General features: G+C 49.6%; 1 protein-coding gene across 10 annotated transcripts in view; it reads left to right on the forward strand.

The window, feature by feature from the left end:
* The window catches only part of ZNF618 (zinc finger protein 618), a 189,134-nt gene that overhangs the window by 154,742 nt on the left and 20,484 nt on the right, over window positions 1-13,908 (forward strand). For 2 of the 10 annotated variants that reach the window (XM_032164948.2, XM_032164946.2), the window contains 3 exons: window positions 6,125-6,364; window positions 10,017-10,100; window positions 13,666-13,743. In XM_032164948.2, the coding sequence (XP_032020839.1) occupies window positions 6,125-6,364; window positions 10,017-10,100; window positions 13,666-13,743 (402 nt within the window). Of the gene's footprint in view, window positions 1-6,124; window positions 6,365-10,016; window positions 10,101-12,570; window positions 12,616-13,665; window positions 13,744-13,908 lie in introns of all 10 variants that reach the window. The other 8 variants (XM_058445572.1, XM_058445575.1, XM_058445576.1 and 5 more) reach the window with 6 other exon arrangements.

Below are 13,908 nucleotides of genomic sequence, written 5' to 3' on the forward strand. Positions count from 1 at the left end.
AAAAAAAAAAAGTATCTGATATTGTCAATTAGGCTAAGTTGGTTGATAATGTTGTTCAAATCTCTATACTCTTTCCCACTTTCTTTTTTTAATTAGTTTGTCTTACCAAGTTCTGAGAGAGAAGCATCAAAGTTCTCAACTCTAATGGTGGATTTGTCTGTTTCCCCTTTTAGGTTTGTCAGTCTTCGATTTACGTAATTTGAACCTTTGTTATTCGGTACACACAGTTAGCATCATTATGCCTTGATGAATTGACCCTTTATAAAGTCATGCAATGCCATTCTATATCTCTGGTAATGCCTGTTGTCCCGAAATTTCCTTTGTCTATTACTGTAAGCCATGACGGCTTTCTTAGGATTAGTATTTGCATAGTATATCTCTTTTCATCATTTTATTTTAATCTACCTTTATCTTTGTATTTGAAGTATGTGTATATAGTTGGTTCTTATGCCTTTCTTTATCCAGTTTGGTAATCCCTGCCTTTTAATTGAAATGTTTAATTCATTTACATTTAATATACTATATTAATATGGTTAGATTTAAGTTTACTGTCTTGTATTTTTTCTGTTTGTCCCTTTGTTCTTGTTCATTTTTTTATTTTCGTGCTTTCTTTAGTATTAAGTATTTTTTAAAAATGCCTCTTAGCTTTCTAGCCATAACTCTTTTTCTTTAGTGGTTTCTCTATGATTTATAATATACATGTTTAATATGTTACAGTCCACCATGAATTTATATCATAGCACATTACATATAATATAAAAGCCTTACAATGGTGTGCTTCCCATTTACTGCCCTCCTGTTCTTTGTGCTATTTTTATCATACATTTATGCCTACATGTGTTATAAACCCAACAATTACTCTTTTAGCTTTAAACAGTAATTTGTTAAAGTAACTGAGAAATTAGAAAATGCCTTTTATATTTACTTACATATTTTCCATTTTCTTTGCTTTTCTTTCCTTTGTGTACATCTGAATTCCATCTATTATCATTTTCTTTAATTCTTGAAGAACTTCCTTTAACATTTCTTATATTGTAGGTCTATTGGTGAAAGATTCTCTCAACTGAAGATGTTTTTATTTCACATCTTTTTTTTGAAGGATTTTTTTTCTGGATATAGAATTCTAGGCTGATAAATTTTTTTTTTTACGTTTAAAAATGTCATTCCTTTGTCTTCTAGCTTAAGTTGTTTCTGATGAAAAGTCAGAGATCATTCTGATTGTTATTCATCTATATTTAGTGTATCTTTTTTCTCTGGATGCTTTTAAGTATTTCTTGGGTTACTAGTTTTTAGCAATTTCATTATTTGTGTTTATCCTGTTTGAGATTCATTGAGCTTCTTGGATCATGAGTGTACATTTTTCATCAAATTTGGAAAATTCTCAGCCAGTATTTCCAAATATTTTTTTTTCCTAATCTCTCTTTTCTCTCTTGTTGAGACTTTAATTACATAGATGTTTGATAATCAATAATGTTTACAGATCAACTGAAGCTCTTTTCATTTTTTTAGCCTTGTTTTCCCTCTGTGCTTCAGTTTGAATAGATTCTGTTGCCCCATCTTCAAGTTCACTGATCTTCTCTTCTGTGGTGTCTAATCTGCTTTATTAGAAAAATCCATTAAGTGAACTTTTTATTTCAGCTGTCATATTTTTCATCTAAGTTTCATTTGGTTTCTTTTTATAATTTTTATTTCTCTTCATTATTTTTCATCTTCCCTGTCATTTCTGTATGTTTCTGTCAACTGGTTTTTCTCTTGATTACTGGTCACATTTTCCTATGTTGCCTGGAAAATAATTGTTTCTTCCATGCTGCATCCTGGGAATGCTGTGTTGTTGACTTGATTTTGTCTTCCTTTGAAAAGAGTTTTGTTCTGGCAGGTAGTTAATTACAAATCAACTCAATACTTCAAAAGTTGTTTTTTAAGCTGTGTTAGGGCAGGTCTAGAATAGTTTTTATTCTGGGGTTAGAACAGCTCTTCTAAGGCATGGCCTTTTTGGCCGTTTCTTAGCTGAATGCCTGAAGTATTGAGCAAGGTCTCGCCTCTCTGGCCAGGGGGTACTCCAAAATATCTCCTACTCTTGTGTGACTTTCGAATCTTCACTCACTTCACAGCACCCCCACCCCCATCCACCATTAGCTATTTTTTGCTAGGCTTTGCAAAGACTCACTCTGCACAAATACAGTTTGGTATTCAGCCAGATTTCAAGGGGGCCCATCTGCACATTTCTGGAGTTATTTTTTGTTGCACAATTCTCTCTTCTTTGTTAATTTGCCGTGAAAATTCTAGCCACTTCAAAAGCCCTGAACTCAGATCACTGTCTCCTTCGTTCACTGAGATGTTTAGACTCCACCTCTCTCTGCCCTGGTCCAGAGGGGCTCCCCAGGCAGAGAGCTACAGTGACCATGGGGCTCACATCATGTCTTCTCTGCTGAATCACAGTTCTGTACCGCCTTTGTCCAGCTTTATAGTTGAATATGGCAGGAGGCTAGTCTTGTACCAGTTACTCCATCATGGCCAGAAGTGTGAGTTCTTCAGTTCTCCTTCTAAGATGAAGTTCCATGAGGAGGGGTCCCCAGGTTGACTCCTCTTGCATCCCATCTCCCATTCATCTCCACCTCCAGCCTTTGAGCACATGATTCCATTTGCCTCCAATACAGTTTCATCCGCCTCTACCTCGTGGAAGTTTTGGGGAAACCCCCTGGCCTCTCCACTCCCTTGATTGTGTGGTTGCTTTTCTTGAATCCTTGCATTCTCTAAATTTTTTTGCTCCATGCATTCTCTAAATTTTTTTGGTCCAGTTAAATTTTCAGCTTTCTGGAAAGGAGACCATAGTGCTCTGTTATTTTTTAGATATCTCTTGTGTGTAGATATTTCGTGTGTGTTTCCTACAGGGGAAGTCAGCCAGTCTGTCTGAGACTCTTTCATGCTTTCTCAGGAAGAGCTCAGGTAGGAATTCCAGCATGACAGCATTCCCTGTGAGGTCAACAGAGGGAGCACACCGTTAAGTAGAATGAGTCAGGAGCCTGGGACATTGATCCTGGCCCAGTCCAACCCACCCTGTGACCCAGAATTGATAGCCATACCTCTCTGAGCCTTAGTAGCCCCATCTGCCTTATACCCTTGGGACCACTGGGAGGATAACATGTCAGATAGCTTCACGGTACCATTATGTGCCCTCATTGGGATCCCATCTTTGACGTGCTCTTCTTCAACAGTTCTGACTTTAAATTTTCTGGCCGCTCATGCATTGATACACGGATTCCACAATGTCTCTTGAGCACTGTGTTTCAGGGAATGTGCCAGACACTCTGTGCATGGCGGGCAAGGCTGGCAGAGTTCCTGCTCTCTTGGAGCATACACGCTAATGGGGAGAGAGCCATTGTTCAAAGGTTATACTGTGTGTCATTACTGACACAGTGATCAGTCCTTGGAAGGGAAAACAAGAGGGGACTGACAAAAAATGGTCCCAGGTGGGGAGTTTTGGGGGAGGCAGACTCCCTAAGGAAGAGATCTTTAAGTATAGTATGCAGGACCAACAGTCAAAAGTTTGAGGGAAGAATGTTCGAGGCAGAGGGAATTGCATGCACAAAGGCTATGAGCTTGAAAGAGAAAGGATATTGTAGGATATGAGAAGGCAAGGAGCTCAATGGCCTGTGAGGAAGCTGGAGAGGGGAGTGGGTCCCAAGCGGGGTGGTCAGAGCACACAGGTGATGCCCTCAGGCCTATGATACCATGTGCTCTATGCATATTCCAGAGCTCCCTGCCACAGGGAAAGAGGGGGCTGTCTCCCTCAGAATGCCAGGATCTTTACAGCAGGAATTGTAGACTCTGTAACGGGACAATCCAAAGGGGTTCCTAGAGTCATTCTGCGAGGATGGAGCCTGAGGCCTCAGAGGGAAAGCAGCTTGATCAGGCTGTTGCTCAGAAACTCTGATCCTGTGTGGGTCACTGCCATGGAGAGCAGAGGAGTGCACGGCCTTTTGCCAAAGGCATCCTTGCACAGCCGGCAGACTTGAGCCCTGTCTCATCTCAGCACTAACTTTGTGTGTTGCCGTCAACAAACTTATTATGTCTGTGGCCAGAATAAGCCTTTGGGCCTTGGGTTTTTTTTAAATCTCTGAAAAATACCAGTAATAGCTGCTTACATTTGAAGAGCAGTTTATCATTCAGGATGCTTCTGAGACTTTCTTGGATTCCCACAAAGTGCCCGTGAGGCTGGTTATGCAGAGAGGGTCATCCCAGTGTTGGTGGAGTCGAGGGGGGAAAACAAAGGCCGAGAGAGGGGAGGTATAGTCTCCAGGATTGCGGAGGCCGAGGGTTACAGAGCTGGGCTTCAGAGGTGGATTTGCCTCACCCCAGACTGAAGGCTGGTTCCATTACAGTGAATCGCCAGCTGTGGTCCCCAAACTCTGCCTCACACAGGAAGCCAGCAGAGATATTAGAAATGGACTCCGGGTGCCTATTGCAACATTGAATGTGTCGGTTCATTCTGTGGCTTAAAAAAAAATTGGAAATTATGAGACAAGCAATACCCTGGTGGGACTCAGGGGCCTCTGAGTCTCTTGGCTCAGAAAGAGAGAGAGAGAACAGGAGAGAAGATATACAAGTGTCCTTTGCTACCCAGACCTCTCAGTTCCTGATTTAGGAAGGGAGAGTCCCAAGAGTGGCAGCTCAGGTCGCAAGGGACACAAGTGTTTTCCGCAGACTGAGGCCTTGGGATTTGTTTCTGGGGCCGGAGTGGGCCGATGAGGGCTTGTTTAAGTGGGGCATGACTAAAGAACTCCCTGCTCCCGGCATCTGGCCACCACTGTAGGCGAGGAGTGGGTGACCCTCCATGGGGGAGAACGGGCAGCCCCAGTCCTCACAGCTCACCCCATGCACCAGCGTGGTAAATGAAGGACCGTAGAGTAGCTTTTTCTTTTTGCCACTCAGTTCCTCTGTGACCTTGGACAAGGCCCTGCATCCTGCTTCTTTGGGCCTGAGCTTCGCCATCTGTGCCAGGAATGAGCAGAGGTGGCGGGCCAGGGGGCCCTTTCATTTGGGCTCTGCAAACAGTGCCCAGGACGGACGCTGTCTTAGGAGCAGGGAGATAATGGGGCCTGCCTCCACCTGCCTGGGCCAGGGGAGCAACAGCCAGGTCCTTCGCTAAGCAGGTCAGGACTGTGGCCAGGCACTGAGTCAAGACAGTACCCTCTGGTGTTACTAATTCTTGGGGGTTCTGTGAGCCTCTGGTCAGTACGAAAGGGCCCTCGCTTCCCCTTGCTGCCTAGCCCCGTTCCTGCCCTCAGGGAGAGTTGTGGATTTTACATGATCTCTGAATGAGAAGACCACTGCCCCCTCCTCTTTCGTTTTTATGGTGGAAGTGTGGCCAGGTTCAGGGGTTGGCCACCACTGCTAAGGGTTCAGGGGAGGGTGAAGGAGGCCGACTGATGCTCTCCCAAGACCACCAGAGGTGGAAACCGCTTGAGAGTCAGCCCCCGGTTCTCAGTGACTCCAGCTTCTACGGAATTTTCAGGTGAGGGAGACAGGGGGCCTGGGTAATGGTGATGCAGGGTTCCCCAGACAGCATCCAGGAATTGCTACACTTATTTCAATTAAAGCGTCAGGTGTCCCCTGAGAGCAACAGTTCCCAATCAGTGCCCACAAGGCGCCACAGAGCCCCTTGCCCTAAAACCTTGGAGGGACTATCAGGCCCCTCTGCCTCCCCCCAGCCCCGGCATGTCCCTGCCTGTCTGCTTCCTATTGTAACTTCCAAGCCAGCCTTCCTTTAAAGGAAAAGGAGCTTAGAAACCCAACATTCTAGAAGATGCACTTGGGCCTGGGTTAACTAATTCAGATGCTCTAAGAGCCAGTCAGTCCAGAGACTGGGCTGGTCAAGGGTTATGGGTGACCTACACAGTGGGCTGCTTGGTGGCCTCCAGATAACTAAGCGTGAGCTGACAGAAGGTTCCAGACTCCTGGACTTTCTCTGGCTCTGAGTTAAGTGAGAATCCTTGTTCTCTTGGCACAAGAAGAGGTTGGACAGAGACAGTCCCAACCCTGGAATGTGGGGCTGGTGGCCCAAGAGGCCACTCACTCCGCCGGCTGGGAGGGCCCTCGGGGACTGAGAGCGTGACCCTCTCAGGTACTGCCCCCGGGTGGGAGCCACCGGATGATCCAGACACGGGCTCTGAGTGTTCACATCCAGAGGTCTCCCCGTCTCCACGCTTCGTGGCAGCGAAGACCCAGACGAACCAGTCGGGGAAAAAAGCTCCGGCCTCCGTGGTCCGATGCGCCACCCTCTTACACCGCACCCCTCCAGCCACCCAAACCCAGACGTTCCGCACTCCAAATTCGGGATCTCCAGCGAGCAAGGCAACCGCAGGTACCAACGGCCTATGTGACCCCCACACTTTCTCCCCCACTGCCCTTCTTACCACCTGCCACAGCTGTGCCTGGGGTTGTTGTTGCCTTGCAAGAGCAAGAGTGGCAGTCCCGTAGTGATCTGGGACAAATCTGAGTCCCAGCTCTGCCTCTGGCTGGCTCTGTGACCATGACAAGCCACCTAACATTTCTGAGCCAAGTCTTCTCACCTTAAATCAGAGGATTGTACAAGGAGGTTTGCAAACTTTTTTTTTTAAGTAGTAGAGTATTTTTTCCCAAATCATGGCCTAAGGGGCCTGTTTTGACATTCTTCACAAGGTTTAAAAATTTTTTTAGTTAATTGCCAGCTTCTGAACATCAAATTTTATGTAAAACTTTTGATTTCTACCTGACATTGAAAAGTCAGATCTGGCAGTCCTGGACCCACTTTCCTACAGGGCAACGATTGGCTGCCTCCTTGAGTAGAGTGTGTGCTCTCCACTTTTCCACATCCCCACCACTCCCTACTGCCTCCCCAACACAATGGCCATGTGGCAGGTGTCATTTCTCATTGTGATCACACTGTTGTCTGTCTTACATCCAACCCAGTTCATCTGTTTCTGTTGCCTGCCTGGACCCTGTTGGCATGACTTTGCATCTCCCACCTTTCAGAAAACTTAATTTAAAAAAAAAAGTCATTTCAACAAGGATCTGCTCTGAACAAAGCAGGAAAAGCCGGATGGTTGACCTAGATCTCTGGTCTCTTGCCCTCCCCCTCTGTAGCACTACCTGTGAAACTCCTCCATGAGATACAGGCCCAGCAGGAAATCAGTGGATGCCACCATTTCCTCAGTTCACACTGCAAAGGACTCTGGCTCCAGAGGGGTAAACAGACAATAAAAAGTTCCAAGAAGTTATTTCCTCCAGAAAACCTGGCCAGACACACTGTGTGCTGAGGACCAGCAGTCAGGAATTCTTAGATTCACCCTTGGATGGAACCAGCCCTGGGCCACCTGCTGGGACTTGTGGGTTGTAGGGCAGAGTGATGATGTGATGCCTCTGGGACCATGGGTCCTTCAGTTGTCCTCAGGAGACCAAAGCCATTTCTTAAATAAATAGATGATCCAGGTGAGAACTCAGGTAAAGGAACCACTTGGTTCATTCGGTGACTGACCACCCAGCCGAGTGATTACGCCATGCTTTCCTTTACTCCTCAGTTCAGGAGGCTAATTTTGGGCGAGGGTGTGATTCTTTGAAGATATGTTTATTGTGCTTAGATCTCCCAAAAGGAGAGTATTCAGTCAGCCTTGAAGGTCATGGTTTTTCAGGTACCGTGTTGAGAAAAGCTAGTAGCCTTTGTGTTTTTCAACAGTAGCATAAATTAGTTAGAAGCAGATTGGTCATCACGGTCTCATTGGTGATAGATATTGGCTCCACTAAATAATGGAATCATGGCTTTCAAATCTTGCTTTCTCTCTTGCACTTTGTGGCTGGGAGTTTTTATGCCTGTGGTTTCTGCAGAGGGCGGCCCACAGGGTGCGGTACGTGGCCGGTTTCCAGCTTTAGTGTCTCTGAGTAGGCATTCAGCAAGCTATGGGACAGGCCTCAGGCTGCCTTCATGTGCCTCGGAAGACTTGTGGGTGGGGCTCACCTCTGGATTCACCAGCTGGGCAGGTCAGAGGGCATCCGATTGGGAGCAGGAGCCTGCATGGGAGGTAAGATAGTATGTGGTTGAGGAAGAAACTGTCAGTCACCTCCTCGTCCTGGAATAAGTTGCCCTTCGTGTGTGTATGGGCATGTCTCTGTGTGGGATTTCACCTCTGGTACTGCACGTTGATTTTTCGGCCAGAGGTACTTGTGGCAAGGCAAGCTATTCAAAATGTGCATTATCAGCTGAGCAATGTAAGAGTTTGCAGCCTCGATTGTGGTAGGTTCTACCAGCATGCTGGTCAGAAGTCCTCCATAGATGAGTACCAGTCACCCAACGTACACAAGGATGAAGATGGAGTAGGCAGTCACTTCTCTACCCCAGGCCTTTTTCAAAAACGAAGCACCTGCCCTCAAAGTGAAGTCTGATTCTGCCATCTTGGAGGGTTAGGAGCACATCCAACCCCAGGAACTTGACAATCTCACTCTTTCCTCTGTTTTTTCACCTGTGAAATGGGAATGACAGTGCAGCCCTTACAGGGCTCTTGGGAGAATTAGAGGGACCGAGGATGTAAACTATCTGGTCCAGTGCCTGGTACATAGGAGGTGCTCAGCGAATGAGAGGCCTCCCCACCCCTTTCCCTAGACTGAGAACAGAGGGGCCTTCTGTGCCAATTTCTAGATGCTCCCTGGGACTCTCAGCCCAGGCATTTCACAGACACATTTTGAAGGGAGGCTCGTCCTTGTAATGTTAGCTGCAGCCTCTGCAGGAAGGAGCCTGTGTCAGGAGATGTTGTTACAGTGGGATGACAGGGGTCGGGGGAGGTGGGAATTGGGCAGGGCCTGCAGGCATTGCCTCTGGCTTCCTTTCCCATCGTCCCCATGACCATTCACAACCCTGGTGCCCACAAACTAAGCACTTGCTCTTCCAGAGCAGGGTGGACCAGGTGAGAATGGCATTTCCCAAAGTGTATTCTCAAGATCACCAATTTTGTGAGATATTTCAGAATCTAATGTTTTAAAAATGGGGTTCTGTGAGAACCCCTCTTATGTTTGGGGAAGGCTAGGTTAAGTAAACTTAAATGGGTCTGTTTCCAGGGTCAGAGCCTTCGATATCTTTGGGCAAGTTGTTTCTCCTTAAGAAATGGACTGGGTCGGCTGCACATCCCAAATTGACTTGTTCCCTGAGGTCTTTATCTCTTGGATCGTCTGGCATCCCCCCTCATGCCCAGAGCACCTTGGAAAAGCTGGGCTGTCTTCCAACTCAGATCATCTGTTTCAATACCTTCTGCAGGTGGGGGTGGGGGGTACATTCATGGTTTTCCACCTGGTTGGACCCTATCTCTGCATTGCAGGGTTTCCAGAGAGCACTTGGGAGAGGGCAGGCCACTCAGGTAGATGGCAGCCTGTAAGCAGAGACACCCCAGTTGTCACTCAGGGGGAACCCATCCCTTCCGCTGGGGGAACACTGACCAGACTTTGCCTGGGTTTGGCCTCTGGGGGTGTGGGGCTGCCCCCACTCTCCCTGTCATGCCATCTGTTCCAGGATGCCCTCCCTGTCACCAGGGACCACCTAGCTGATGGAGCTGGAATCACCAGAAAACATGCTCTTGTCATCTGTGCGCTTTGGTGGGGCCCATGGCAGCAGAATCTGACAGGGAGTGGTGGGCGGTAGATCCAATGACTTGGTGTCACCACTGTGGCTCTCCAGGAGCCAAAGATGGGAGACTCAGGCCCATTTGCCATCTGCTCTCCAGCTGGATTTCATCTGTGTGTTTTTGGGCATGTCACTCCCCCTGCCCCTGTGCCTGGGCCTCCTGGGCACTGCCAGGAGGGTCTCTTGGGGCCCTGCCAAGGGACTAGGCCACTCAGAGGGGCCTGAGGAGGTCTGGCTTGAGGTCCCAGAGCCCTCACGAGAGCTGGTTGGCCCAGCAAAGTCCTTGGCCTTCACCCAGCCTACCCCTCCCTTGAGACCTAGTGCTGACCAATCACCATTGTTTTCTTTCTCTCTCCTGTCCCCCACCCAGCAGAAAGCGCTTTCAGTCGGAGAGTAGAAGGCAAAGCACAAAACCACTTTGAAGAGACGAACAGCAGTTCGCAGAACTCAAGCGGTGAGTGTGCCCCTTGACAGCCATCCTGTGCAGCAGCTGCCAGCGTCGCCCGTTCCCCACTGGCAGCCGCGGCAGCATCCTGTGGGCTGGAGTCTTTGTGGTGCCATCATCCATCCAACAAGATGATGGATCTTGTTGGGAGGAGGCTGGGAGCAGGGAATTAGAGGGAGACCACAGAGGCAGGAGGGGCCTTTTCTTCCAGGGACATTCTCTGGGCCTTGGGTATCAATGGACAATGCCTCCTCTCTGTCTCCGCCATGGAGCGAGCAGCACCCCTCCCTGTAGCCTGCGGCATCAACTCAGCTGACCCCAGATGGTTGGGCCTGAGAGAGCCACTGCTATGTTTTTAGGGTAGAAGTCTCAGCCACTTTCTTTACAGGAGAAGCAAAGGAAGTGCAGTAGAGAGAGATCTAAGAGGCCGGGCGCTGTGGCTCACACCTGTAATCCCAGCATTTTGGGAGGCCGAGGTGGGTAGGTCACTTGAGGTCAGGAGTTCGAGACCAACCTGGCCAACATGGTGAAACCCCACCTCTACTAAAAATACAGTAGCTTTAATCCCAGTTACTCAGGAGGCTGAGGCAGGAGAATCACTTGAACCCAGGAGGCAGAGGTTGGAGTGAGCCAAGATTGCACCACTGCACTCCAGCCTGGGTGACAGAGCGAGACTGTGTCTCAAAGAGAGAGAAAGAGAGAGAGAGAGAGCTGTGAGAGCCAGAGGCCCCAAGTTCTGCTCTCATTTTGGCCCTGGAGCCATTGGAACGAAGATTCCTTTCCAGCCCCTACCTGCTCAAGTGGGTTTAAACTGAGGCTCCGGGTGGTCTCTGGCGCCCCCTGACGGCTGCTTCTTGCAGGACCATGGCAGAGCCCTAGAATGTCCAGAGCAGCAGACAAGGGGCCTCTCCCACCAGACCTGGGGTCAGCCTGGGGGGGCCCTGGCTGGTCACCAGCAGCCTCTGTCCGAGCAGGACACAGCAAGCTGGTCTGTACCCTGAGAGGCAGGGCAGGAGGGGAGAGGAATTCTCACATTGTGGTTACATTAGGGGAAGGCACCCACTCACTTTCTTGCATAGTTGAAGTTTAATTCACTACATATTAGGTGTCATCGTGTGCCAGGCACTGAGCTGGGCACTGCCTGGGTGTGGACAGGTGACGAACACATCACAACCATCAGGGACCCTCTGAGACAGCCAGGAGCCCAGACTTGACTGTGGAGGTATCTGCCTAGTAACAGGAGCTCCACTTCGGGTTCTTACTCACATGTGAACCCCAGCTCCACCACTTACTAGCTGGTGACTTAGGCTAGTCTCTGAATCCCTCCTCTACTGTAAAGTGGCTTGATGAACACACATAGCCCCGTGGTGGTTGTGAACATTCAGTGAGTGCCTGGCACAGATTACATACTCAGGTGTTAGGGTTTTTTTGGTGGTGATAGTTGGTCATTTTAATTTTTTAAGTAAACCAAGTGATTTGATGACTGCTCTGCAGAAGGGAATGAGGTTTTGAACAATGTAATCCACACAACCTTTCCAAGAGGTGGGCCTGAAAGTGATGGAATGACTTGCCCAAGGCCACACAGGAATAAGTAGCAGCGCCGGGCTGGAACCGAGGTCTCCGGGTGTGCCCTGTGCTCCCAGCCAAGCCATGCTGCACGCCCTGTGCATCCCCCGCCCCCAGAGCTAATATTCACAATTGGGAACGATAGTGCAAGCACTGCTGCTGCCGCTGCTGCTGTTGGCAGCCGCCATTGATTGAGCGCTTACTGTGTGCCTGGCATGTGTTCAGAGCTTTATATGTCTTATCTGTCTTCCTCCTTTCCACAGCCCCATGGGGGTCAATGTTATTGTTATCCCCACTTTTTGGAGTGGGAAACTGAGGCTCAGGAGAGGTGGATTGCTGCCCTAGGTCCCCCAGATTATAAGTGGTGGAGCCAGGATTCCCCATCTAGTCCATCTGGCCCTGCTGTGCTGCCTGCTGCATTTGAGGCTTGCCAACCTCTGGCAGTGCCAGGAAGTGAGGGAGAGATGCCAGCCAGCAGGAGCCCTCCAAAGCACAGCCGCTCTCGGTGGCTGCTCTGGTGTTTGGTACCAAACATCCCCACCCTGGTGCCAGAACCTAGAAGTAGCTGCCAGCTCCCTGTCCCGAAGTGAGCTGCCATGCAAGGATGTCTTCTCACCAGTACTCATGTGTCCTCACTCTTTCAGAGTGAAGGGTGTCCTGGAGGGATGGCAGTGACTTGTCTTGCCCTGCCTGGTGGCCCCAGCACCCACAGTAAACCTTGATCCTCTGAAAGGCATGGCCTCTGTGTCAAGCCTCCCCGCAACCCCACCCCAGATTGTGAGCCTCCCTCTCACATGCTCCCCGCTCCTCTGAAAGCCCCATCTGGCTCACTGGTTATTAAGAGTAAAAATTATGACTATCAGCACAGAACAGCAGAACTAGAAGAGATGGCTAAACTGTTTCTCTTTTGCAGAAACTGCAAGTCCCCTGATTTCCAACCCTTTCCCTCTCCTACAGAGTAAGTGATGGTCCCGTCGGGGGGCTGGAGAGGGCAAGGCAGGGCAGGGAAGGAACTCAGCCAGCCACGTGCTCCTGCAGCCTCCAGACTGTGTGAGATGGGCCTTGGGCCGCCCTCCCGGGCAGACCCGGCAGCTGGTGGAGGCAGGCCGAGGTCCAGCCCTGGGTGGGTGGAGCAGTTTGGACGGGGTGGGGCAGAGCCCTGACCAGCAGCAGCCTTGGCTCTGCTGCCCCAGCCCTGGCAGGAGCTCAGGCCTTCCCATTCACAGTCATCGGGCAGCCTCAGGACACCTCTTCCGAGCCCTATCGCAGCCCTCCTTTTTCTTCTTTTCCTTGCTCTTCTTCCCACCCCTCTTTCTTTTTCCTCTTCCTTCTCTCCTTCTCCCTCTTCTCTGCCAGGCACTGACATGAGTGTTAAGAGCAGAGAGCTGAGTGATCCAGGCCCCTGCGCCCCTTGTGCCTGTTCCTACGTGTGCCCTCCCTCACTCCTCCCTCCCTCCCTCTCCTCCTCCCTTTCCCCATCAGATCCCCACTTCCTCCTGCTTCTCTGTGGCTTTTTCCACTTCTTACCCTTTTCCTTCTTGTTTCCCTTATGTCGGTTACCTTGGTTTTTGTTCATTCATACATTCATTCATTTATTCACTTGGCAAATAGTGACCTCATGTGGTTCCACAGAGAGCTGGGCTGTGACACCATGAGACTCAGTCTCTGCCCCAAGAGGGCCGTTGGTCTGTTGATGTTGATGTTGTCCTCCCTACCCCCATCTCAAGTGCACCGAACGGTGGCTGGCACGCAGTAAGCACTCAATAAATAGCTGCTCAATTGAGCTAATGGTCTCTCTCTGCATGGCTTCCTCTCTCCATCGTTCCTTCCCCCAGCTTCTCCCTCATGGGTCTAGTGACAGGGGAGGCAGGCAGGCTGGGCCCAGAGAGCCCTGAGCACAGAGACCCAGTGTGTGTTTGGGTTCCCACTTGCAAAGCTGCCTGCAGCCCAGCAGAAGGTGTCTGCGTTGGTTCCACCCCTCACGTGGCTGCCTCATTTCTCCCTCCAGAACCCTACACCTGCGGCGCCTGTGGGATCCAGTTCCAGTTCTACAACAACCTGTTGGAGCACATGCAGTCCCATGCAGGTAAGCAGGATACGGCTTCTCTCCCCCTCTCCTTCCTCAGTTCCTGCAAATTGAAGAGATGGTTAGGGCCTGACCTGAGGCCCCTGGGGAAGGCCGCTCTTTCCTGGAAAACGGTCACAGGACATGGAACCTGCTTGCAGGGAGCCCCAGTCAGTCAGTTATTAA

The sequence above is a fragment of the Hylobates moloch genome, unplaced genomic scaffold (genome assembly GCF_009828535.3).
Source record: "Hylobates moloch isolate HMO894 unplaced genomic scaffold, HMol_V3 SCAFFOLD_10, whole genome shotgun sequence".
In the NCBI taxonomy this organism is placed as follows: domain Eukaryota; kingdom Metazoa; phylum Chordata; class Mammalia; order Primates; family Hylobatidae; genus Hylobates; species Hylobates moloch.